Here is a 23,461-nt window from a genome sequence, read left to right as displayed (position 1 = left end):
TGCATTTGTATATATATATATATATATATATATATATATATACACATACACATATAAATGCACTTTTCTGGTAGTAGTAGGTTAGGGTATGTGGTAGGGTTAGTCTATAGTATGTGTATAGTTTATATAAAACATCAGACGTTTATTGCTAAGATACACACACAGTTGTGTGTTAATGGACAAATGAGGGTTGGGGTATGTGATCATTCTCAAGGGATTGGTTCTTTTTAAACAAATAGGTACTTCCCCTCATTCCCTGTGCAGTCCTCTTGAGTCACAGATGCGGTTTGAGTCAGGGAAACAATTCTGTCATCTCATGGCTTCCCTTCATAACTGCGCATATTAACATGGAAACACTCTTAGAATAACTTACACCATAAAGTTCATCTCTTACACCAACTTAGACAATAAAATTCATCCTGTACAACAATGCTATATAAAACAGAATTTATAGTGACAATGTCATTCTTAAAAAAAAAACGGTTCCATATTTCATCCTCTTAAATAAACACTAATGGGCAAGAGTTTCATTTCCTCATTCAGCACACAGATGTTGTTTTAAGGGTATTTATTGCATCGTTTTGGGGAAATCACAATAGTTTGAAACAGTATTACCATAAAAGCAGACACCTCACTACTATATGAAAAAAAAACCTCTAGAAAGCAAGGAGACACTTTGCTCTTTCCTCCCAAAGACTTTTAAAAGTGGTTGTTGACAAAACATGAAAATTAATTATTAAATCACGCTCATGTGTTTTTGAAACCTATGTCATATTTAGTAGAATGTCCAAGCTGTTCTTTTCCATATAGTGAAAGTGAATGGCCACGTCTGTCAAGTTAGAAATTTAAAGCAATATTTTTGTAATATAGTAAGTGTAAGACAGTTGTAACATCGAATGTGTGAGGTTTCTGATATCATCCGCTTTCAGTTATTTTTAGCTGTACAAAACAGCTTGTTATATTTCTTTACATTGCTAACTTATTGCTTATCATATTATTTTGATGTATTTTCATAATAAACACATTTGTTTGTAGCACAAATAGTTTTACTGCACTTAAGTTATTCTTCTAGATATTTGCCTAGTTATTAGCGACTAATGAATCATAATTCTCGCACATAAAAAAAAATGGCTTACTTCCGTGTTAAATAAGATTAAATAAGGTGAAATAAGTTGAATAAACAATACAGTGTATAAGTAAGGACTATTTTAATGATGAAGCTTGTCAGACAATGGTTCTTTAAAAAAGTTAATTGTTTGGAAGAGAGCAGCTCTGTCATTTGGCTAAATATCCTCTTTTGTGTTCCACAGAAGTAATGTTTTCAGTGACTTGAGAAGCGGGGGTGAACTGTCCCTTTACGTATAAAAATGCTCTTGATCATACTGTACTGTATACAAAACAAGAGCCTGACATGGAAACTCTTAACAAATCCTGGAAATTAAGTGAGTTTCACTTCGGCCAGCACAGGAAATGTTTACCCATGTACTCCCTCCTCCTGGAGCCAACAGGATACTGTGAGTAACAAATCTGAGCTGATAGCTGTTTAGTCCATGCTAGCTTCTCATTCCCGTTATACTGCTCCACCGCAAAGAATATACCACCAAACAAGAAATCACCATGGAGATGATGAGCTGTAAGGATGCAAGACTAAGACTCTAATCTGAATTCATCATTGCAATCACTAAGCAAACATGTCAAAGGTCAGCACCTTATTGTACAGCATTTAATTCACAAACATTCCTATCAGGCACTAGACCAATCTCATATGTGGGGGTGGAACTTTCTTTTGTCTTTTTGATTGGGGAGGGTGTTTGTATTGACTGATTGCTGAGAAAGCTAAGATGCACTTTATAGATAGTCTTACGTGTTTTCTGTCTTCTGCTTAATTGGCAGCACATGTTTAGATAACGTACTGTCCTTATAGAGAAAGCAGACTGACACAAGACTCATATTTTCATCTAGATGTATTTAGTTGCTATGGCAACAGAGTTGTTTTTTTCTAGTGTTTCTGGAATACAGAAATGTGATGCACTCACTAACCACTGACCTCTCTTCTCCAGGCTGAGAGAGGAATCACTTATACCCTGAGATGATAGGCTATCTACAGGACATCCAGCAGCTGCGAACACACAGCTTGGAAAATCCTTGCTTTATCTCCTGAAACAGGACCCCAAATGTTGATCATGAGGACCCACTGCAAAGGAAACAAAATAGTCAAGCTCAGCAAAGATCATTTCTTGTTTTGAGTTTTTTTCTTGGAGAGAAATCTGAAAATGGAGAGAAAAGCATGATAAAAATGCAAACAAAAATGAAAAATAAATAAATAAATACAACAAGACCCACTCAAAAAACAAAAGTGTGTAAAATAATGATATTTTCAGAGAATATCTATTTTATGTACACTGCCCTTCAAAAGTTTGGGTCACTTTTGATCAACTGAATGCATCCTTGCTGAAAAATATTAATTTCTTAAAAAAAAAAAAAGTATGTTATACGGTATAGGTTTAGTTTTCTTACCCCACCAGCAAATGTGTTTTGTTTTAAGTATATAATTTTATGTGATAAATGCTTAAAACAAGAAAATTAAAAGTCAAACATTTATATTCAATTAAATTATATTTCAAAAAGTATTATTTGTATTATGTATAATATAAACGTATTATATTAAAAATAAATACATTTTAAGATATAGTAAAACGTTTGAAATCAATTTATATGAAAGCTATATATGAAAACAAGTCTTAATATCTTACACTAATGTTCTTTTCAGGTTAATTTAACTTATAACAGATATTTGTTTACTTTTAAGACTAGAATTCTGATTCAGACTGATCATTACTGAATACTGATCTGTGCTGTACTTTTGACTGGAAACTAAATTTATTATCATCAGGGTGGCTGCTTAGTAAAAACAGACGTGTGAACTTTGTCACCTCAAAAAGCCCTTTTGATAAATAAATGGAAAACAAGCATGAAAACCGTCTAATTAGTGCAATGACACAAATGTACGTCAGTGTCAATGCTGTTGAAAGAGCTCTTGTTCTCCACTCAACACAATGCCACCATTGACCCCTTTCTCCTGGTCAGAAGTCAGAGGGCTGTAAACAGCCAAACAACTTCTCCTAGTTAAAAATCACAGCGCTTCATAATGTGCGTTGTGCACTATGTCTCCATGGAGCTCTTGTTGGTCCTGGTGTTTCCTCTCTGTCGCCCTAGCTGTCAACACACGGCAAACCTCGTCAGCTCCAGATTTCTCTGGTGAGTGTTTTTCTCTGATTTTGTGGCTGTGATAGAGGAAATCCAGCATGCTGTCTTGGAGCAAACCTCCCAAAGGAAAGAAAACATTCTGTATTTTGTCTTTCAAACAATCCTTGCCAACAATCTGTAGTGTATCAGCTTAAAAGAGATGGGTGTTAGAGTCACAGAACTGTCCCATCCTGTGTTTATGTGTTATAGTACCATAAAAGTCAGCATTTAAGTGTCCCTGACAAATGTTAGCTTCTTAATTCTGCTGTTCTGTAGTGGCTTCAAGTAATAATAAGCCAAGAATAGCTCATTGTGTTTATTTGTGAGTGTGTCTGTACCTGGCACTGCATAACAGAGGGCTTTACAGATGCAGAATGGCCTAAACCGAGAGAGAGAGAGAGAGAGAGAGAGGTACAGGCCAACCATTACAATTGCCATTGATCCAGTTCCGTCTCTTTGAATACTCATGGATATGGTCCGGTGAAGGAACGGAGCCATGCTTGTTTAAAACATAACAGTCTAGAAACCTGAGCTGCGTGGAAAAGTGGAGGATAAGAAAGAGAAAACTGCTTCTAGGGAAGGAAATGCTCTGCAGTATGTTCTCCAAGATTTAAATCCCAAGTCTGCCGTACAGTGAACAGGAAGACCTCTTTCAAATCCTGTTGGGGTCATTTCCTCTGACTACATGGCTGTCTTTGACCCCTGCCTCTCTTTCAGTGCAATTTTCTGACAAAGTTTTTGGGATTTGAAAGATGAAGAATTCCCAATACCATTTTTAAAGGAAATGTATCAATAGCAGCTTAATTTAGATTTAAACTTTTTTTTTTAAACTATTGATACAATTATTTTGTGATTGACTATAGATCTTTTTAGTCTAATCCCCCCAAAAAAGTATTAATAAAATGATGCATAATGTATTAATAATACAAATAAATGCATAGGCTTACCAATATTTTTGCTTTATTATTATTATTTATTTATTTAATTTTATTTACCATTTCCCCCTCCCAAATCACTGAAATTTCTTATTAATAATTTGTAATAACAAATTTGCATTATTAATAATTTGCATTAATTTTGTTATTTGCCATTTTCTCCTTCAAAATCACTGAAATCTATTCTTATTTTTTTTTATAAAACATTATATAGGCCCACCAAAATGCAAAATAATTAAGAATTTTCATTTATGTTTTCATTTTCTTTTCTTTTTTTTTCTCTGTTCTTTTCTTTTCTTTTATTCTTTTTATTTTTGCAATTTTCTCCTCCTGGGTTCCAACCCAGGAGTTTTGTTTTAATGTCAGCCACACCTGACAAGATTAGATTAGAGAGGGAGGGAGTTTACTTGCCCATTGTCATTCTGCTGGATTTGCACTACAACAGGCTGTACATTAGTTGTGGTCTACAATGCTGTTTTCTAAAAGCATTCACAATGCCTTGTTTGTATGCTGAGCCGTGACATAGGCCTTTATCTCTGCAACAGTGATGCTCAAATGATACTCTCCTTTTAGATTACCTCCACAGAATCCTTAAGAACCACACTGCCCATGCGTGTGATGGAGAGACGCTGTCCATCAGATGCCCCACCAGAACATCTGTGGCTGTTCTCTCAGCATTTTATGGACGCCGTATTCCAAGTCCATATCTATGCCCACACACAAACCCAAACATAACAGAGGAAAACACAGACTGTATATCAACGACAGCCATTCAGGTATCTTTGATCTGCATTTACTCATTCTTTAATGAATTTCAGTCAGAATGTGTGTTTTTTTATGTCTAGAAAGTGATGTCTGAGTGCCAGGACCGACAGGAGTGTCAGATTCCTGTGGTGAGTCCTGTGTTTGGTCAAGATCTCTGCCCTGAAACCAGCAAATACATCATTGTCTCCTACAAGTGCAAGCCTGGTGAGACACCTTTATTTGTGCTTCAGTGATATTTTGTAACTGAACAGGACATCTATATCTACATTACATGCACCCAAATAATCAAATTGATGGCGCAGTAAGATTGAAAAGGCCTCAGTCAATCCGTTGGAGCTTGATCCAAATGAATTTCGATCTGTTTGAAAGTAATGGTGTAGACCTGAAATGGTCTGATCAGTAGGCACAAAATAAAAATGTAAACACTTGAATCGGACTATATTTTCAAAATATCTTGCGTTTTTCACACACCTAATGAGTTTTCCATCTCCACAGAGCATCATCGCTCGAGAACAGTTTGTGAGAATGAGCGGCTGAAGCTGGCCTGTAAGAATGACACGGTTTTGGCCATCTATTCAGCCACGTTTGGCCACCTGGAGCATGACAGCCTTGAGTGCCCTCAAGAGGCTAAAACAAAACCAGACATAGGTCTGAGACTGAAATAACACACTTCTCCCATCTAGTGGGAAGGTTTTGCTACAACAGCAGAGGCACCAAATTATGTGTTCAAATCCTTTTTTGTTTTCATTGTACTAAGTAGAACAGAGATCATCAGATAGGTTTAAAAACAGTCATTCATTTATTGAGATTATGTTTAAATGCTTGTTTCCTGTTAGAGTGCCTGTCTCCGTCAGCCTTGAGGAGAGTGTCAAGGAAGTGTCATGGCAGGACAAACTGCTCTGTGCTGGCTGATGCTCAGGGATTTGGAGACCCCTGTTTCCCTGGGACCAAGAAGCACTTGCGAGTCTCCTTCACTTGTGGTATGTTTCAATAGGTTAAGGAAAACTACAAATACTTTCTACATTAATGTTGAAGCAGTCATAAAAAGATTTACCTTGTTGTTGTTTATTTAGTACCACGGTATCTACTAGAAGATGTTGGACGTGGAAACCTAGATCCTTTCTTGCTCTCTGACTATACACATGGTAAGACACAGAATTTTATAGTGCAAACTCTCTTCATTACTAAGCTAATTTACTAAGCTAATTTTCATTTGAATAAACTAGCTTGTATTAAAAAGATATTTTCAACGTAATAACTGCAACTCATTACATGTGTGAGTACTGCATATGACAAAATGACAGGAAAGTTATACAGTTGTGGTCAAACGTTTACATACACCTTGCAGAATCTGCAATATGTTAATAGTTTTGACAAAATAAAAGGGAACATAAAAATTGCATGGTTTTTTTTTCATTTATTTGTTTTTATTTAGTATTTAGTATTTAGTATAAGCTATTTCACTCAACAGATGTTTACATATAGTCCGCAAGACAAAATAATAGCGACATTTATGAAGAAGTGTGCATACTCTTGATTCTTAATGCTGTGTGTTGTTATCTGGATGATCCATGACTGTATTTTTGATCATTGTTTATGAGTCCATTGTTTGTTCTGAGCAGTTAAGCTGCCCACTGTTCTTCAGAAAGATCCTCCAGGTACTGCACATTTTCGATTTTCCAGCATCTTCTGCACCCTTTTCAGCAGTGACTGTATGATTGTGAGATGCATCTATTCACACTGAGGGCAACTGAGGGACTCATAAACAATTATTGCAAAAGGTGAAACATTCACTGATGCTCAAGAAGGCAACACAATGCATTAAGAGATGAAGGGTGTATTAAAAATCAAGCATTTGAAAACTTTTGATTGGGGTGTAAACATGTTATGTGATATTCAGGGCAGTACTAAATAAAAACTAAAATGCATTTCTATTATCTTGTTATTGTTTTAAAATTATTAACATTTAGCAGATTTTTAAAGCTGTATGTAAATTTTTGACCACAACTGCCCGTGACTCAGCTATATAACATAACTGCCAGTCATCGTGGTTGATGGTCTTGCTGACTGCTGGATCCAATCCCGTCTTCCCCCTTCACAGGAGGGTGGTATACTGGCCCTGGTGTGTCCAGACCACAAAACATTTTCACCAACTCTCTGGAAATCTTTTCCCAAATCCAGGGTATGTTAGATGTGTGGTCTGTTCGCAGAATGTTCAAATGATTTGATGCCATTTTTACTTACTATTATTCATCTTTCTTTTGTATGATCAACTATTTATTCAATTTTAAAATGTACACGTTTTGTTATATGCTACATGTAAATAATCAGTAAATACTTAACACTTAACATGAACTCACATGCCAAAGCCTTAGAGAACAAATGAATATTAATATATATTTTTCTTCAGTTTGCTAACATCAGCAGTCAGCAATGGCCTTCATATACTAAATGTGGTAGTATCTTACTAATAGATTTATCCCGTTGTCATCTATATTGTTGATTGTATTGTTCATCCTGGCCTCTCTTTTCCATTTGCCCAAGGTCTTCCGGAGACAGTGGCTTTATACTTTGTTTCTGGTATCTGTGCCGGTCTGTTCTTCTTGCTGTGTTTGTTTGGTCTTAAGTCCACCCTGATTAGAGATCTGAAAGACCTGGCCTCTGAGCTAGGAGATGAGCTCAAGTCCTCCCACAGGACACATGGAGGACTAATAGATGATTTTGATGAAGATGACGCCTCCTTGCGGTCTTCTTTTCGCCACCTCGCACGCCCTTACCGCACACCAGACGTCTTCAACCCAGAGATGATAATGACAGTGGTAATGGAGGAGAGGAAGGATGAAGACAAACCTGAGATGTCCAATGGAGACATCTGGCCTCATATCAACTCCAGCCCTTATGCCATGCACAAAATCAAAACCTCGTCTGCTTAATCTTTATGTTCTCTGCATATCTGACTGTTTTCCCTGTTAAAAGAAACACTAATTATACGATTTTACATGAATAAAGTCCAAGATTAGATTTGAGAATTAGTGATGAGAATTGTGACATTGGTATCAAACCCACCTGCTTGTTTTCGGAATAGACTGTATGTATGCATTTTCATATTTATATATAATTCAAACTTTTTTTTTAATGACTGGGGATGGAAGTCTGTAATGTGATTTCTTTGGAGTGCACATTACAAATAAAATAATAGTGTGCTTATCAAACACAGCCATCCAGGTGGAATTTGGTTTGAATAAAAACATGTAATCTGTTCTGGGTGGAACTGAAATAATAATACACTTGCAACACACACAACATTATGCAACCAAAAGGAGCGCATCAGCTCTATATTCATTTTGATATTTGAGATTTAGCAACAACTTTATATCTGATTAATATCAGGGCGTTTGACGGAAACTCTATAAAGTCAATATTTAAAGAATGCCGTAACTCATGTTGTGTTTACACACAATATGCGAAAAAGTTGAGCATTCATGACGTCCCCGAGCAGTGCATAACACGCCCAGTGATGTTGCTGCGTCCGGGACAGCGCGGTGATGATGACCTCGGAACTCATGACCGGTTATGTTTTGCAACATATTTTTGCCAACGTATTAAACCCGAACATCACTCGAGATATAATTTACCTACTAATGCGACAACACAACTGTCGTCAACCGTGATCTCTGTTTAACCCCAAATTTGATATACACGTAACATTAGGCCTATTAGATGGGTGTCGTTTTCTCCGGAGTTCAATGACGCACCGGCTCACAAGCTGACGCGCGCTCTTTTACGTCACTGCTTTTTGGAAGAGCGAGTGTACATTGATTGTTTTTTTTCCCCACCCGTGTTTATTCAAAACCCGTTTTCACGGGCTAAATTATTCCCGAGCGAGCGAGCCGTCTCTCAATCAGCCCGGAAGGCCACGCGAGGTGAGGGGTGGAGCCTGACAAGAGAAAACACTCGCGCTGAGTTTAGCCTGTTAGCTAGTCGCCTGACGGCTTTAATTCAACACATTTAACAACATTCATGATGGAGTCTTCACTCGGGATATCCGATAGCCAGTGTTTGGCCGTATCCTTTGTTTGGGAGCTCGGTTGTTCATTTTGATTTTGTAAAGAGCAGTAGCTGTGTCATTTTGCCGTGTCTTGTTAACCTAGCTGTAATGGTAAACATAACAATTATTTTCGTCTTGTCAGTGTATTAAAGAGGCTGAACCGAATTCAAATGTTGTCATTTGGGTTGCTGTTTTCTCTCTGCTGTCTGACATACGTTATACACAAGCGCCTCATGGTAAGCGTTGTTTTATCATACTCTTATATTTCTTAGGAATAATTTGAACATCATTGCGTGACATTGTTGTCACTTGATATGATGTGTCTGTAAGGTATGACATTATAGATGTTACAGAAACGGTGGCTGTTTATTATGAGAGTAGCGCTTTTAATGATTTTTAAATATCTTGACGTATGATAGGGATTTTCACTAATGTTTTATCACTTACCTATTAGACTTATATAAAGTCCAACAAGTTCTTTGATTGTGTGAGGGAGGGAGAACGAGAGGGAGCATGGGAGAGCCACGAGGCGTCACATTTTCCACCCTTTTCCCTTTTCCTCTGCCTCCAGCTATTCAATTGAATCCTTAACAGTGACTTTTCAGACTGTTAGAGGACATGAGCTCAGAAACGGACAAAAAGAACCAAGACTCCTGTCTCTGTTAGAGTGTTCTGGACAGTTTAAGTGAGTAGACTCTCTGTTTGATCTCAGTTTTCTTTCCACTTGATTCACATGTTTTTGCTGTTATACTAAAGAATGATTTTGTGTAAAACAGGATTAGTTGAGAAACATGAGCATCAGAGCAGCTGTTCAATCAATGTTTGGACTGAACTGCTCATTCTGTCAGGTGGTTCATTGCTACTGCCTGTCTGTGTTATTACATTGATGGTTGTGTTGTTGTTTTTGGCCTTTTGGACATGATTAGCAACCAACACATGCCATCTAATTGCTAGCTATCTAATGAGCATCTCTATCTTTAGAATGTAGCTTGCTTTTAGCAAGCTGCTGTTTGTTTTTACATCCAATGTTTTTTTACATTTTACATAAGATATGTCTTACCAGATATATCTTTTCCTTTCAATCTGATGTACGTGATTCTTTATAATCCTTAAAACTTAAGCAACTTTCAAAGATGTTAAAGATCGTGAATATGCACCCTTTCACAGACTGTGTGATGAAGAATTTCCACAAAAATGTAATGTGCATTTATAACAGCATATTTTGAGTTATATTAGCATAAAAAAACTTGTGCATAAAAAAAACTAATACAATGGCTGTAAATTTGACATCTTCCTCTGGTCTGAGTCTGCCATTTCTTTTGCTGTTGGAGCAATTTGGAATGTAAAAATCATATTTGTTTTAGTCTCTCATTCACTATTGGTTTACTTACTGTGACAACTTCTGCTTCTGTGAACCCCAGAAATTTGAATGTGAAAGAAATGTGAATTACATATTGCCCTAACTGCTGGTTGCTATAGCCTAGTTGTCAGAAGACTCTGAGAAAGATTGTGTAATGAGGCAGTGTGGCTTTCGTTGTTTGTTTGGTGGATGCCAGCATGCTGCCCATTATTCTGCATTCCACCTCGGTGTCCTAGAGCCTAATAAGCCTCACATGAGCACACAAACTCTTTAACTGCATTAAAACTGTACACACTCAGCTTTACTCAAAGCTCAAGAACTGACTGGGTAAAAGAGGTCACAAATGTTATTTTTTGAATCCATGTGTAATGAAAAGGATCTCATAACAAGAAGAACAAAATACACAGTTGATATTTCAGACGTGCATGAGGAAGCGTACATTGACTGTGACACATTAGGCATTAGATGTAAACGTATGCATTGAAACCTTTTATGCAAATTACTTCTGTAGGTAGCATTCGTGCCTTACAAAACTCTTGGATTATGGGAAATCAGTTAGAGCAGTGGTTCCCAATCCTGATTCTTGAGAACCCCCAACACTGCACATTGTAGATGTCTCCCTAATCAAACACACCTCATGTGTGTCAGATAAGATGTTGGGGTTGTGGTTCTCCAGGATCAGGATTGGGAACCACTGAATTAGAACAACAAATTAAGTATTTAAAGTGATAGTTTACCTAAAAATCAAATAATTTAGGCATTTATTCATATATAAACATTGATCATCGCGCATACATAGAGCACAAAAATACAGTCGACGGCAGCTCAACCGTACATGATTGATGTGCAAGAACAAATTTAATTGGTTATTGAGGAAACTCAAACATGCTTGCGTGACACGCAAGAACAAACCCCACTGGTTCAAGTACACTCAAGTTTTCCTTTACCATATTTGATTAGCTCTGTTTATGTACTTTGATCAGTGTTTAAATGTTAATAATGCCAAAATTATATCTGTTATCTTATAAAGCAATTGTGTCTCTTCAGAAGACATGAATGAAACCACTCAATTCATATGGATTACTTTTATGATCAATTCGTGAACTTTTTGAACCTTCAAAGTCATGGTGGAATGGACCTTTAGTAGAGGGACAGAAATCTCTCAGGTTTCTTGCAAGTTTGTGTTTTATAGATGAACAAAAGTTTTAGGGGTTTGCAACAACATGAGGGTGAGTAGATGAGGACAGAATTTTCATTTTTGGGTGAACTGTCCCCTTAACCAGAATTGCTAGAGCATCTTTGTATAGATCACTGAAGGTGTAACCAGCTAATAAAAGTATGTTATGTTTCATTTAGCTGGACAGACCTTTGAGGTGAATGGGGAGTGCTTGAACTGCATAACCATTTTGAGCTGTCTAGTTAATAAAACGTTAATGTGGCAGCATGTGCCACAGTTTAACCTCAGAGAATTAGGAAATATATTTGGCATGAGCAGCTTATAACCATCATCGCTACACCGGGCTATTATTTGTATTGATTGAATGTGAGATTTCTTAGTAAGTCTAGGCCAAATTTCCCTTGTTCATGAGTGCTGCGTTTCCTGGCAACAGCATCCATTACAGCAATTATCGTCTTCTGAGACTGAATGAGAGGGGCTCACTGGCAGCACAGAGTGGTTCTAGTCTTGCCTGCATGCGCTTGCATAGCACACTCAGGCAGTGAAATCTGAAGGTTTTTCCAATAATCCACTGTAATTGAATTTCCCATGGAATGAAATGGAGGTAAGACCATGTTGAGAGGAACCTGATGCCCTGGAGTTGGCACTGTTATTGTCAGAGAGTGAAATATGGTCTGCAATTAGCTCTCCAATATGCATTTAGCCTGCTGCATTTCCATAAGCTTCCCTCCACCCTCTACATTCTGAAGATACATTTTTGATGAGATAAGATTATGCTGGACCATAGTGGAAATATGAGAGATGCAATACCATTCAAAAGTTTGAAGTCAGTAAGATTTGACAATGTCTCTTATGCACACCAAGGCTGCATTTATTTGATCACAAATACAGTAAAAACAGCAACCTTGTGAAATATTCTTACAATTAAAAATAACAATTTTCTATTGTAATATATTTTAAAATGTATTCTTTTGATCACAAAGCTGACTTTTCTGCAGCCATTACTCCAGTCTTCGGTGTCGCATGATCCTTCAGAAATCATTCTAATATGCTATGATTTGCTGCTCAAGAAACATTTGTTTTTATTATTAATGTTAAAAACAGTTGTGCTGCTTAATATTTTTGTTGAAACCTGGATGTAGTTTTTTTTTCCAGAATTCTTTGATGAATAGAAAGTTCAAAAGAACAGCCAAATGAAATGGAAATCTTTTGATACATTATAAATATCTTGTAGCATTATAATGTCTTATCCATGTCACTTTTGTTTTGATTAATCTCCTTGATGAATAAAAGTATTCACTTCTTTAAAAAATTAAATCGTACTGACCCTAAACTGTTAAATGATACTCTACAGTGTACTGCATGCTAAACGTATAAAGTGAGCAAAAGTGGTGTTATCACCCTGTTTTTTTTTTTTTTTCATTTGTAAACGGAGCGTGTTTCTGTCGAAAAAACTAACTAACCGACTTTGTTAAAATCCTAGAATAAAATGAATTGATAAAGGAAGTCTTTGTGAGACAGGTTATGTATTCTTGTACGACATTTCATGAATGAATCTCTTGTTGTTAGGTTGGATATTCTGGCAAATCCTGAAGCAATTGTATTAAGTCCAGTGCCCCAGCTCTCTATCCCCATTAATAACCATTTTCAGATAGTTCGAGGTAAGCTTCTATTGACTATTTATACTTTACAGAAGGACTTTGTGTAACAGTGTAAATGCATTTGCTCTCTCCTCACTATAATATTTTTCTCCCTGTTCAAACTCCCCTTTGGTCTCTGTCAGTGAGGCTTGGATAATAAGCACTGTTTTGAATGATGAAATCTCCCTCTCCTGATCAAATATTTAAAAATCATTTGTCACCATAGAGGGCAGGTTATTTTTTATGTTATGTATTTCCTGGTACAGTCCCCTTAAAATCTGTCCCTGACTTTCTTTCATTTCCTATTTTAGAGGCTGAAGAAGCGTTTCTCATTGACATCTCGATTAACAGTAAGTTTTTTAATTAGTCCTCTTTTCAATTGTTTGTTTTATATGATTCCTTGTTTTAAATTATTTTTATATTTTATTGAATCATAGCCAAGTGTCTTATTCAATTGTATGCAGTGTGTTGGGATGATTACATCAGCATAGAATACAAATCAAGTGTATTTCAAATAATTGTTGCATAATTTATAGTTCAATCATATCTATCCGGCTGTTAGCAGCTTATTTTAGCAGCATTCAGATTAAGCAGTTTATTGCTACTCTTTTTATCCATTTAATTTTATTTCTATAAATTGTATGAAATGGTAGAAGCTTATGTACATTATATTTGTTATGCTATTTGTATACTTGGGCAGGTTTCTTAATGCATATTGCTTCAATAAATAAGTGCTTTTGCTAATGAATAAAATGCATAGCTCGATGTTTGGATGTGAGAATGTGACACAATGTTCCTCAACAGCGACGGTACGGATTCGTCTTCAAGGCGAGCAAACGCCGGCGCTTCTCCTGGAGCTGCAGGATGATGTTCACACTCAGTCCTTCTTACAGCATGTGACGAAGGCCAAACAGCACGGTGATACACCTCATTTTCCCTGCACATTTTCCCTGCACAGAATGCAGCCACAAACATCAAGCCACATTTCTTATTTATTAACCACTCTAATCATTTATTTACCAGAGTAACCAACACCCAGATTTATAGGTTTGTTGGTAATGAATGCTTCCTGGAAGAATTTGACCTTAGTGTCAGGCAGAAATGTAGACACGCATAACTCTTTAGTGTTGGTTTACTTTAGTTTATGTTGTTACAACCACAATGAAGTCAATGGTTAAGCCACCTGCTGCGTGATTTCTCTAATTTGTTAAATCACTGATTTTAATTCAGCTCAGGTTAAGTTTGTCTTCAAACTTTTACCTTAGAGGCTTCAATTCTTGACATCGTCCACTGACATTTCATGAGCTCAGTATTTCATTTGTGACAGTGTGCCAAAGTCTACTTAAGGCTGGAATACAATACACAACTTCAAAATAAACAAATATTAAAACACTTGGCCATCATACATTTGCCGACTTTGTAAATGGTTAGAGAGAAAACCTGGGCATCACACACTACCAGACTTTAAAGACGTTCCAAACACAGCAACAACAAAAAAAGCATTGCCAGATTTTATCAGGTTAGTGGCATAAAATCTTTTTGTTTTAAGGCATCAGGTTAACTTCTCCTGGAGAAGATATTTTTGAACAGAATTACATAATCTTCTTTGTTTTCTTGAGTTTTGTTCATGAAATTCTGACTGCCCAAAATCTGCAGACTGACTTAGACTTTCATCAACTAGCATTGTCCATGCTTCACATTGGGACAAAAGTCATGTGGTGTATTCCCGCCTTTACAAGACCCTGTCGGTAATACTCTGAAATTATTAATCATTGAAGGTAAGATAACTCGAAAACATCACGTATAAACAAAAATGTGTCCGAATTCTAATCAAAGATTTTCATATTCGTTTTTATAAGGAGATTTGAAAAAAGAAATATTATGTCCAGATCAGGGAAACATTTAAAGTTGAAAACCATGAAAACCTGCTTTTCATGTTTTTGTTTTTCTTTTGGTTGTGGTTTATTCTGACAGGTTGATTTTATCCTTCTGAGGTTGTTTTGAATGTACAGATTTTTGGTCTTGCATCAATGTTTATGCCCACTGTTCACTGAAACAGACCTGTGCTTTACTTTCCACTCTTGAAAGTAGAGCTGCCTATAATAAAATTATGACAATATTAAATATTTTTTCACTGCTGAAGACATTTTGAAAACCATTCGCCATTCACCGTAACTACATGAAACATCAGTGTTAAATGGTCCACCTTTAGCTGAGAGGAAGAGTTCACTGCCCAGAAAGATGGAGCCTGTTGTACCTGTTCCAGTCCCACCTCAAAGAGGAACCTCCAAATCCACCTCAAATAACATCAACAATAGCACTTTAGTAAAGCCCTCAAAAACAGGTATGTTATAAAAAATGGCACAAATAATACAAGAACATTACAATTTCTACATGGGGTTGCATGAGCAGATACATCAAAGACAGTAGTTGCTAGTCAACGCTTTGTCACTTACAATCCTGCTGGTCTGTTCCTCTCTGTTTATAGACTCCGCTCTCTCACTGGCCACAGATTTTGGCTTTGAAGAGAAGAAGAACAAGCAAAATCGTATAGTTGCACAACGAGAGCCACCTGCTCCACCACTGCCCCCTCGGAAGGGCACATATACACCATCGTGTAACCTCACGGCAGGCCCAACTACCAAAGAAAGGCCACCATCCACACAGAACTCCACATCAGTCAGAAATGAGTGAGTGCTACTGGTCTTAAATGCAGAAGCATGTGGATTTTCAGCTGTGTTGAACTTATTGCTGTTTGTAGTTACAGACTTCAGTCTGTAGACCGCTCCGGTTCCTGCTCTGACAGCCCATCCAACTACACCATGAGACAGGCCATGATGAGCAGCCACGCAGGGTCAAGGGAAGGCCTGCTCAAGTATCGTCTCAACAAGAAGGAGAAAGAATACGTGGACATTAAGAACTTTAGGTAAATGCAACATGCCTGAAAATGTGTCATTGATATTGTTTGAACTGATTCCTGGCATTTGATTGAGTCACTGCTTAACAGGTTCTTCATTGGCACTTGGAATGTGAATGGTCAGTCTCCTGACAGCAGTCTTGAGCCCTGGCTGTGCAGTGACCCAGACCCTCCAGATGTCTATGCACTGGGGTGAGTGGCAGAACATGAGGTCCCTGCTCCACTGGAGACACATTTGGAGCATGCAAATGGGGCAGTATTTGGGAAACCTGTTTGAAACAGTCATTATAGTACGGTGTGTGTGCACTTAGGATGGGTTAAATTCAGAGCACTAATTCCTAGTATGGGTAACCATACTTGGCACCATGTCACGTCACTCACTCGTCACTCACTCAATTTTGTGAGTCCAGTGGGACAGACCTTAAATATGTCACCCTTTATAGATAATTGTACATTATTAATTGTCCATTCGTAGATTTGATTGATTATGTTCATATTGATTTGTTCTGTTATTTGGCAGATTTCAGGAGCTGGACCTGAGCACAGAGGCCTTTTTCTATATGGACTCTTCCAAAGAACAGTTATGGGTTGATGCAGTAGAGAGAAGTCTCCATCATAAAGCCAGATACATACGGGTGAGTGAACGACAGCTGATTTTTGCTTTTCAACATTTAAATTGCAAAGAACAGTCTAGTCTTTCCTGTGGTCAGCTGAAGAAAGTATGTGGTGCTTGCTTTAATTTTGTGTGAACTTTTCATGAGGCTCTGCATCCTGTCTTCAGATCCGTACCATTCGCCTAGTGGGAATGATGTTAGTGGTGTATGTCAACAAGGAGCACAAACATCACATTCGAGAGGTGGCTTCTGAGTCTGTGGGAACTGGCCTCATGAATAAAATGGTATGTTTGAATTTGTAACAATAGGTAGTGGTTTGTCAAAACAGGAAGTACTTCTAGCCTATCACTTGGCATATAATGTGTATCTTTTGTTGTATTTGCATTAGATATGGTGTATTCTTAGAGTGGTATTGATTACACAAATGACAGAAATGACCACAAAACGAATGATCAGTAGATCATTGTCTGACCTGATAATATTAACTCACTTTTATTGCTCCATTACTGTAGGGGAATAAAGGAGGAGTGGCTGTGCGCTTTGTGTTCCATAATACTAGCTTCTGCTTCGTAAACTCTCACTTGGCGGCTCATGTGGATGATTATGAGCGGCGGAACCAGGACTACAAAGACATATGTGCCCGCATGAGTTTCCACCTGCTGGACTATCCACCTCTAAGAATAGTCAAACATGAGTGAGTGTCACCAACATCTAGTTATCCAATGTAGCCATTTTTGAAACTGATTTCCTGTGATTAGATAACAGAATTTTAAAGCTAATATTGGGTCTATATTTAAATGGTTCAGTGTTATGATTTCTCCTCTAAGTGTGGTGATTTGGCTTGGAGATCTCAACTACAGGCTATGTTTTCCTGATGCTGGGGAGGTAAAAAGACTTATTGCTGAGAAGGAGCTGCGGAGGCTTCAAGAGTATGATCAGGTAAGACCTCGCAGTGATGCTACTTTATAATAATATTTTAGAAGTGTTTCACTCATTATTATATGAATAATATTAGTTATTAATATTTGTAATTACAAAACACAAACGTGTGTTCATTAGTGGTTTCCTTTACTATGCACTCCCCTGTATTTATCTGGTTTAGGTTATCATTTGTTGCTTCCTCTTTTCTTTTTCCTGTGTGTGTGTATATGGCAGTTCTTTAAGTGGTAGCCAAATATAGGCGGACTTCCATTTTTGTTCTAAAAGCACACTTAATAGCATCTTCTGTTCCACTTTGTCAGCTGAACATCCAGAGAAAGACTAAATGTGCCTTCACTGACTTTATGGAAGGGGAGATTAATTTCTGCCCAACTTACAAGTATGATGCTAAATCAGACCGATGGGACTCAAGGTAAAGTTCTGGGAGATTAGGACCTCTTCCTTCATACATCTTTCTTTGATGATCTTAAAATTAAAAGAATCAGGTTTGATTTGGTTTTTGTCGTCCACAGTGGGAAGTGTCGAGTCCCGGCCTGGTGCGACCGTATCCTCTGGAGGGGGAGCAACGTGAAGCAGCTTCACTACCGCAGTCACATGGAGCTGAAGACCAGTGACCACAAACCTGTCAGCTCTCTCTTCAGTATCGGGGTGAGGTTTACTTCTTTCATCATGCTCCAATAAAGCAGTTGAGAGCATCACATTGATTTTATGTGTGCTACAGGTGAAGATGGTGATTGAGCAGCGCTACAAGAAGGTGTTCGAAGAGATTGTGCGGGACATGGACAGGATGGAAAATGACTTTCTGCCCTCTTTGTCCCTAACACAACGGGAGGTGAGTAATGACAAAGCCAGACAGGGGAGTGTCTCCTCTGACAAACTGTCTCTGCATCGATCCACTGGCCTGCCTCCAGTCTTTCTGAGATCCCACTATTTATATCAGTGGAGGGTCGATAATGTTTGCACAATCTTAGCATTTCTCTGGACTGCGAGTGGGTTATGGGCTGATCACATGTGCCATAATTGCTTTCAGACTAAATGCTTTTATCTTTAAAATAAAAGAAAGAAGAAAAGACAGTAAAAATAAATTGATCTGCATCACCCTGAATCAGTTCACACTGAGGATATTTTGTAATGCATACATAAATGTAAAATATATTATGGTATCCACATAAATATTAAGCAGCACAACTGTTTTGAACATTGATCATAATAAGAAATGTTTTTGAGCACCAAATCAGCATATTAGCATAATTTCTAAAGGATCATGTGAAGCTGAAGAATGGCTGCTGAATATTCAGCTTTGCCAAAAACATTTTGAATGGTATTGTATGTGCTTACAGCATCATTTTCATGTTACACCTGTTCTTTATCCCATAGTTCACTTTTGAGAATGTGAAGTTCCGTCAGTTTCAGCGTCAGAGTTTTCTCATCACTAATGACGGACAGGTTGCTTGCACCTTCGCCTTCATTCCCAAACTCAATGATTCTCAATACTGTAAGCCATGGCTACGTGCTGAGCCCAGCGAAGGGGTACTAGACCCTAGTGAGTATATCATATGGCATCAAATAAAAATGAATGTTGTAGTTGACAGTGTTTGATAATGTCTTTCTTTACTTCCTTTTATCCTTTTACTGTGTTTTTTATTTTTATTCAATTTTCATGGCTGGATAATGTCAGTATACTTGATTTGCATCCACGTCCAGAAGGACCACAGAATTTTACTGAAAATATGTTAAATTTGTTCACCTGAAATATCAAGAGGTGGCTTGTTGCCAAAAACTTTACTATTACTAGTTTATGACCCGTGAACACCTCTAAACAGCTAACGGATAACTAATTTCAGTTTTGGTGTTTTGATTCAAAATAATTTCAGTGCATCCGTAATTAAAACACAGTTTTGTGAATGGGTCATTTTGCCAAATGATGAAAACATAAGAGAATAAATTAATTGCATTTTTCTTTAAAGACAGTAAAGTGTCATGTCAGCTGGCCATGTTTACAGTTGAAAAAACACATATGATGTGTCATTTAAATTGTTTTATTAATGTGCAGAATGCGCATCCTCCACACTGTCTATATATTCCTGTTCCTTGTAGATGAGGCAATGGAGATCTTTCTGGAGGTGTATGTCAGTAAAGACTCTGTGACGCTGCTAAACTCTGGTGAGGATAAAATCGAGGACATCCTGGTGCTTCATCTGGACCGGGGGAAAGACTACTTCATCACTGTGGCGGGAAACTACCTGCCCAGCTGTTTCGGCACATCTTTAGAGACCCTGTGCCGTATGAAGAAGCCCATCCGTGAGATCCCCATCACCAAACTCATCGATCTGGTGAGGCACAGGCCGCAACTTCAGTTGATTTAGATGGATTATAATCACAGGATACATGGCCAAGTAAGGATAAGTGGCTGACGTTGCAAAAGTTGTTGTCTTCCTTTCTTAGCCAGTAGAAGGTCATGACAGACAGTGGCAAGGAATTTTGCACCCAGATTTTAGATAAGAGATTTTAGATGTCCAGTTTGACATGATTCTTCTTTGAGGCTAGAATGAGGAAGTCATGTATAGAAATAAATGTTTTTATGGGATACAGGTTGTTCAGGACCAGTAGGTCATCATGCAAGCCACCCGTGCTGTTCGGAACATTTCCATTTGCTGCTATATTCTCAAAATATGGTTAGTTATTCATTTAGAGAGTAGTCATCTTTAGTTTTTTTCTGTCTTTCTGCTTTTCAGTGATCACCTTTGATTGCCGAAAGCTGCTTATCTGTGATTTTGCAATACTGGCTCCGTGTTCTCACTGTTTGTTTCTCTATTGTCTCATCTCTGTCCCTTCTTTTACTCCTTTCTTCTGACTACTCCTTTTCGACCAATCATTCTGGGTCTGCATGACTCTCAGGGAGAGGATAGCTGCATGGAAAAGGTAAAGTCCCTCTTTATCCACAGAAAAGACGTATTAGGTTATGCAATAGGACAGCTGCAATTATTGTGACCTACATGTGTGTTTGTGGGTGACTTTGTCCTGTTTTTAAATGTTTGTCCCAGTGTGACAGTGTCTCGATGTGCTTGCCCGTTCCTACAGGTCAGCTTGCTGCAGTCACTGCTGGTTCAGGCTAATGAAAGTCACTGAGGCTTGAATCTCTCGGCTTGAATTCTGCCCCTCCTTTCCTCACCCAGCTCACTGCTCACCAGCCAGCGATATTAGATTAGTAGAGAGAGATAGCAGCTCACAGCATGGCGAAACCCGCCTCACAAATCAGTGTTTGTAATTTGGAGTCGACTGTTCTTCAGAGTTGTTTTTGCCTCTGGCTCAGCATGAGTTGCATTCCTACTAATTGCATGAGTCCCCTTATATTGTTCAGTGGTCTTGGTGCTGTCACTTATCTCCACATAATACATTTCTGCGTCTGTATGAGAGAGAGAGAGAGCAATGTTATTTATCACCCTTTTTCAAATGTCACATGGATGAATTTGTTATGGCTGTTATATGCTTTAAAGTGTTAACAAAGTCGTCATTCTCCAGGTTGTACTGTTGTACTGGAACCATCTTAACAAATATCTGTATTTTTAAAGGCACTTTCCACAAAACGGGTGCAAATGAAAAAAAACCCCCACAAATATTACATTATATGACATTATATAAAAGTTTTTAAAATTAATTATAAACTATAATGTTTCTTGAGCTGCAAATCAGCATATTAGAATGATTTTTGAAGGATCATGTGACACTGAAGAACTGCTGAAAATTCAGCTTTGCCATCACCGGAATAAATTGCTTTTTAAAATATATTAAAATAGGGAACAGTTATTTTAAATTGTAATAATATTTCACACTATTACTGTTTTTACTATATTTGATCAAATAAATGTAGCTTTGGTGAGCATAAGAAACTTTCAAAAATATATAAAAAAAAAAAAATTGGCTGTGACAATTTTAAGAATTTTTTTTAGTTATTTTGGCAGAAAGGCATGCAGTTCCACTTAATTAAATATCATTTCAACTAAATGTCAGTGTTTTATGATTTTAAATGTTGGATACAGTTGAGAATAGAGTTGAGAAAGAATAGTTCAACAAAATGTATACGAAAGTAAACAAAAGTATAGGATCTAGCACATTTTAAAAAAATGTGACACCAAAATGTGCTGTATTTGTGGAAAGTACTACAAGATACCTTATGTCTCTGTTCTTAAAGTTAATACAGAATTAAATATAGTTTGTAAGAAAGTGATAATTTTTCAATTTCACAGGAGAAATGCCGGATTAATTTCTTGTTGGACAGTGCTGGAACAGAGGATAAACCTCTGAAGATTCCCAAAGAGGTCTGGTTACTTGTTAATCACCTCTACACCAAGGCCTGCCAGCAGGTAAACAAAATAAAGCATGAATGCACCAATGATTAACCATAACATCTCAAATTACTAATGAGTTTTTTTTATATACACAGGAGGACCTTTTCCAGACCCCTGGCCTGCAGGATGATCTACTATATATATATATATATATATACACACGCACACGTCTCAACCATCCAACCATATTTTTGCCATATATTTTACACAGAAGACTGTTCAAATGATTAAAGTGGTCATATGATGCGATTTCAATTTTTCCTTTCTCTTTGGAGTGTTACAAGCTCTTGGTGCATAAAGATGCAACGCAACGCGTAAAAAGACAGTATAAGTCATTATAATCCGTAATTATGTCCCCACTTGATGCAACAAATGCCTCGTTTATAATGGGTTTTAATGTTTTTGTCTCATCGCTCCGGCCGGACAGGGCATCACAATATGGTAAGGGGTGTAACATTTCCGTAACACGCTTGAGGTATTCAGCCAGTCACAACGCACTGGATAGCTGGCCAATCAGAGCACACCTCACTTTTCAGACCGATGAGTTTTGTAAAAATCGTTTCAGAAAGGCGGGGCATAGAGGAGAAACAATAATGTACAGTATGTGGAAAATAATGTGTTTTTTGAACCTTAAACCGCATAAACACATTTAATTACACCAATTACACAAAGTAATGATCTTTTTAGCAACATCATATGACCCCTTTAATCGAAAGTCAATAGTTGTATTGTATTTTTATTTTTATTCTTTTTTTTTTTAGAGTGGTCTTTTTTTACATTGATCTTATGACAAGCATCTAAAATACAGTGGCTTCCAAAAGTTTGAAGCCACACTGAAGAATATAAGATTCAAAATGCATTTTAAACCAAGAAATAAAGTTTAAGGATTAATTCTTGGTTTTCCTCTAAACGGCAGCTAGTATCTCAGCTCCCACGTGCCCATCGCAATGTGTTCCGCTACCTGATGGCCTTCTTGAGAGAATTACTCAAACACTCGATTGACAGCAACCTGAATGCCAACCTCCTAGGTGAGTCTGACTTTCTCTAGTGCCAGCAGATTGCAAACATTCAGGTGTGTTACTGTTCTATCTCTTCTTGTACCTCTTCACCAGCTACTCTCTTCGCAAGCCTCCTCATTCGGCCGCCTCCCAACCTTGCTGGCAAACAGACGCAACACGATCGTCAGAAAGCCAACGACTTCATACTGGGGTTCCTGATGGGAGGCGATGAAGACTGAGGAAGAGGACTGCAGAACGAGGTGTTATGTCTTCTCTCAGATGTGTTCAGGTGGAGCAAAAAGACACTTGAGGTGTGTTTGTGGCTGGTCCTCTGGGAGATATTTGGGCCACCCTGCACTAAGATGGCTAACAGCCTCGGTGATGAAAGTTTGACACTGTTGGATAGTGCCTGTTTTGCACAGACACTGCCTATTGGTTACGTTACGCTGTTCTTCTGTTCCTGCTACAGAGGA

General features: G+C 37.7%; 2 protein-coding genes across 3 annotated transcripts; both read left to right on the top strand.

Annotated features, from left to right (window-relative positions):
* Positions 1-3,045: 3,045 nt before the first annotated feature.
* On the top strand, positions 3,046-8,270 carry LOC107664357 (protein eva-1 homolog C). Of its 2 annotated transcripts, XM_016454901.1 has the most exons (8): positions 3,046-3,258; positions 4,755-4,957; positions 5,027-5,150; positions 5,442-5,594; positions 5,783-5,926; positions 6,020-6,091; positions 7,048-7,128; positions 7,491-8,270. In XM_016454901.1, exons 1-8 carry the CDS (start codon positions 3,165-3,167, stop codon positions 7,877-7,879), a joined length of 1,260 nt encoding a protein of 419 aa, XP_016310387.1. In that variant the 5' UTR covers positions 3,046-3,164; the 3' UTR covers positions 7,880-8,270. The 2 variants fall into 2 exon arrangements, with proteins under 2 accessions (XP_016310387.1, XP_016310388.1); XM_016454902.1 differs by lacking the exon at positions 7,048-7,128 and having other exon boundaries at positions 7,491-8,269.
* Positions 8,271-8,474: 204 nt separating this feature from the next.
* Positions 8,475-23,227, top strand: LOC107664315 (OCRL inositol polyphosphate-5-phosphatase). The gene is made up of 23 exons (XM_016454841.1): positions 8,475-9,011; positions 9,600-9,679; positions 13,101-13,192; positions 13,483-13,521; positions 13,976-14,089; positions 15,384-15,515; positions 15,660-15,861; positions 15,933-16,097; positions 16,179-16,280; positions 16,609-16,723; positions 16,870-16,986; positions 17,215-17,396; positions 17,530-17,641; positions 17,944-18,053; positions 18,154-18,289; positions 18,363-18,473; positions 19,019-19,184; positions 19,739-19,974; positions 20,540-20,563; positions 21,889-22,005; positions 22,086-22,158; positions 22,911-23,018; positions 23,103-23,227. Exons 1-23 carry the CDS (start codon positions 8,967-8,969, stop codon positions 23,225-23,227), a joined length of 2,703 nt encoding a protein of 900 aa, XP_016310327.1. The 5' UTR covers positions 8,475-8,966.
* The last annotated feature ends 234 nt before the right edge of the window (positions 23,228-23,461 follow it).

Source organism: Sinocyclocheilus anshuiensis, unplaced genomic scaffold, assembly GCF_001515605.1.
Source record: "Sinocyclocheilus anshuiensis isolate Anshui unplaced genomic scaffold, SAMN03320099.WGS_v1.1 scaffold111, whole genome shotgun sequence".
Taxonomy (NCBI): domain Eukaryota; kingdom Metazoa; phylum Chordata; class Actinopteri; order Cypriniformes; family Cyprinidae; genus Sinocyclocheilus; species Sinocyclocheilus anshuiensis.
This window is presented reverse-complemented; position numbering and strand designations above follow the sequence as displayed.

Excerpts from the sequence above, each read along its gene's own strand:
- LOC107664315 (XM_016454841.1), top strand. The coding sequence starts at position 8,967 with ATGATGGAGTCTTCACTCGGGATATCCGATAGCCAGTGTTTGGCC. Across the intron at positions 15,516-15,659 it reads AGTAAAGCCCTCAAAAACAG|ACTCCGCTCTCTCACTGGCC; the intron begins GTATGTTATAAA and ends CTCTGTTTATAG. Across the intron at positions 20,564-21,888 it reads AGGATAGCTGCATGGAAAAG|GAGAAATGCCGGATTAATTT; the intron begins GTAAAGTCCCTC and ends TCAATTTCACAG.
- LOC107664357 (XM_016454901.1), top strand. The coding sequence starts at position 3,165 with ATGTCTCCATGGAGCTCTTGTTGGTCCTGGTGTTTCCTCTCTGTCGCC. Across the intron at positions 5,151-5,441 it reads CTCCTACAAGTGCAAGCCTG|AGCATCATCGCTCGAGAACA; the intron begins GTGAGACACCTT and ends CCATCTCCACAG. Across the intron at positions 7,129-7,490 it reads AATCTTTTCCCAAATCCAGG|GTCTTCCGGAGACAGTGGCT; the intron begins GTATGTTAGATG and ends CATTTGCCCAAG.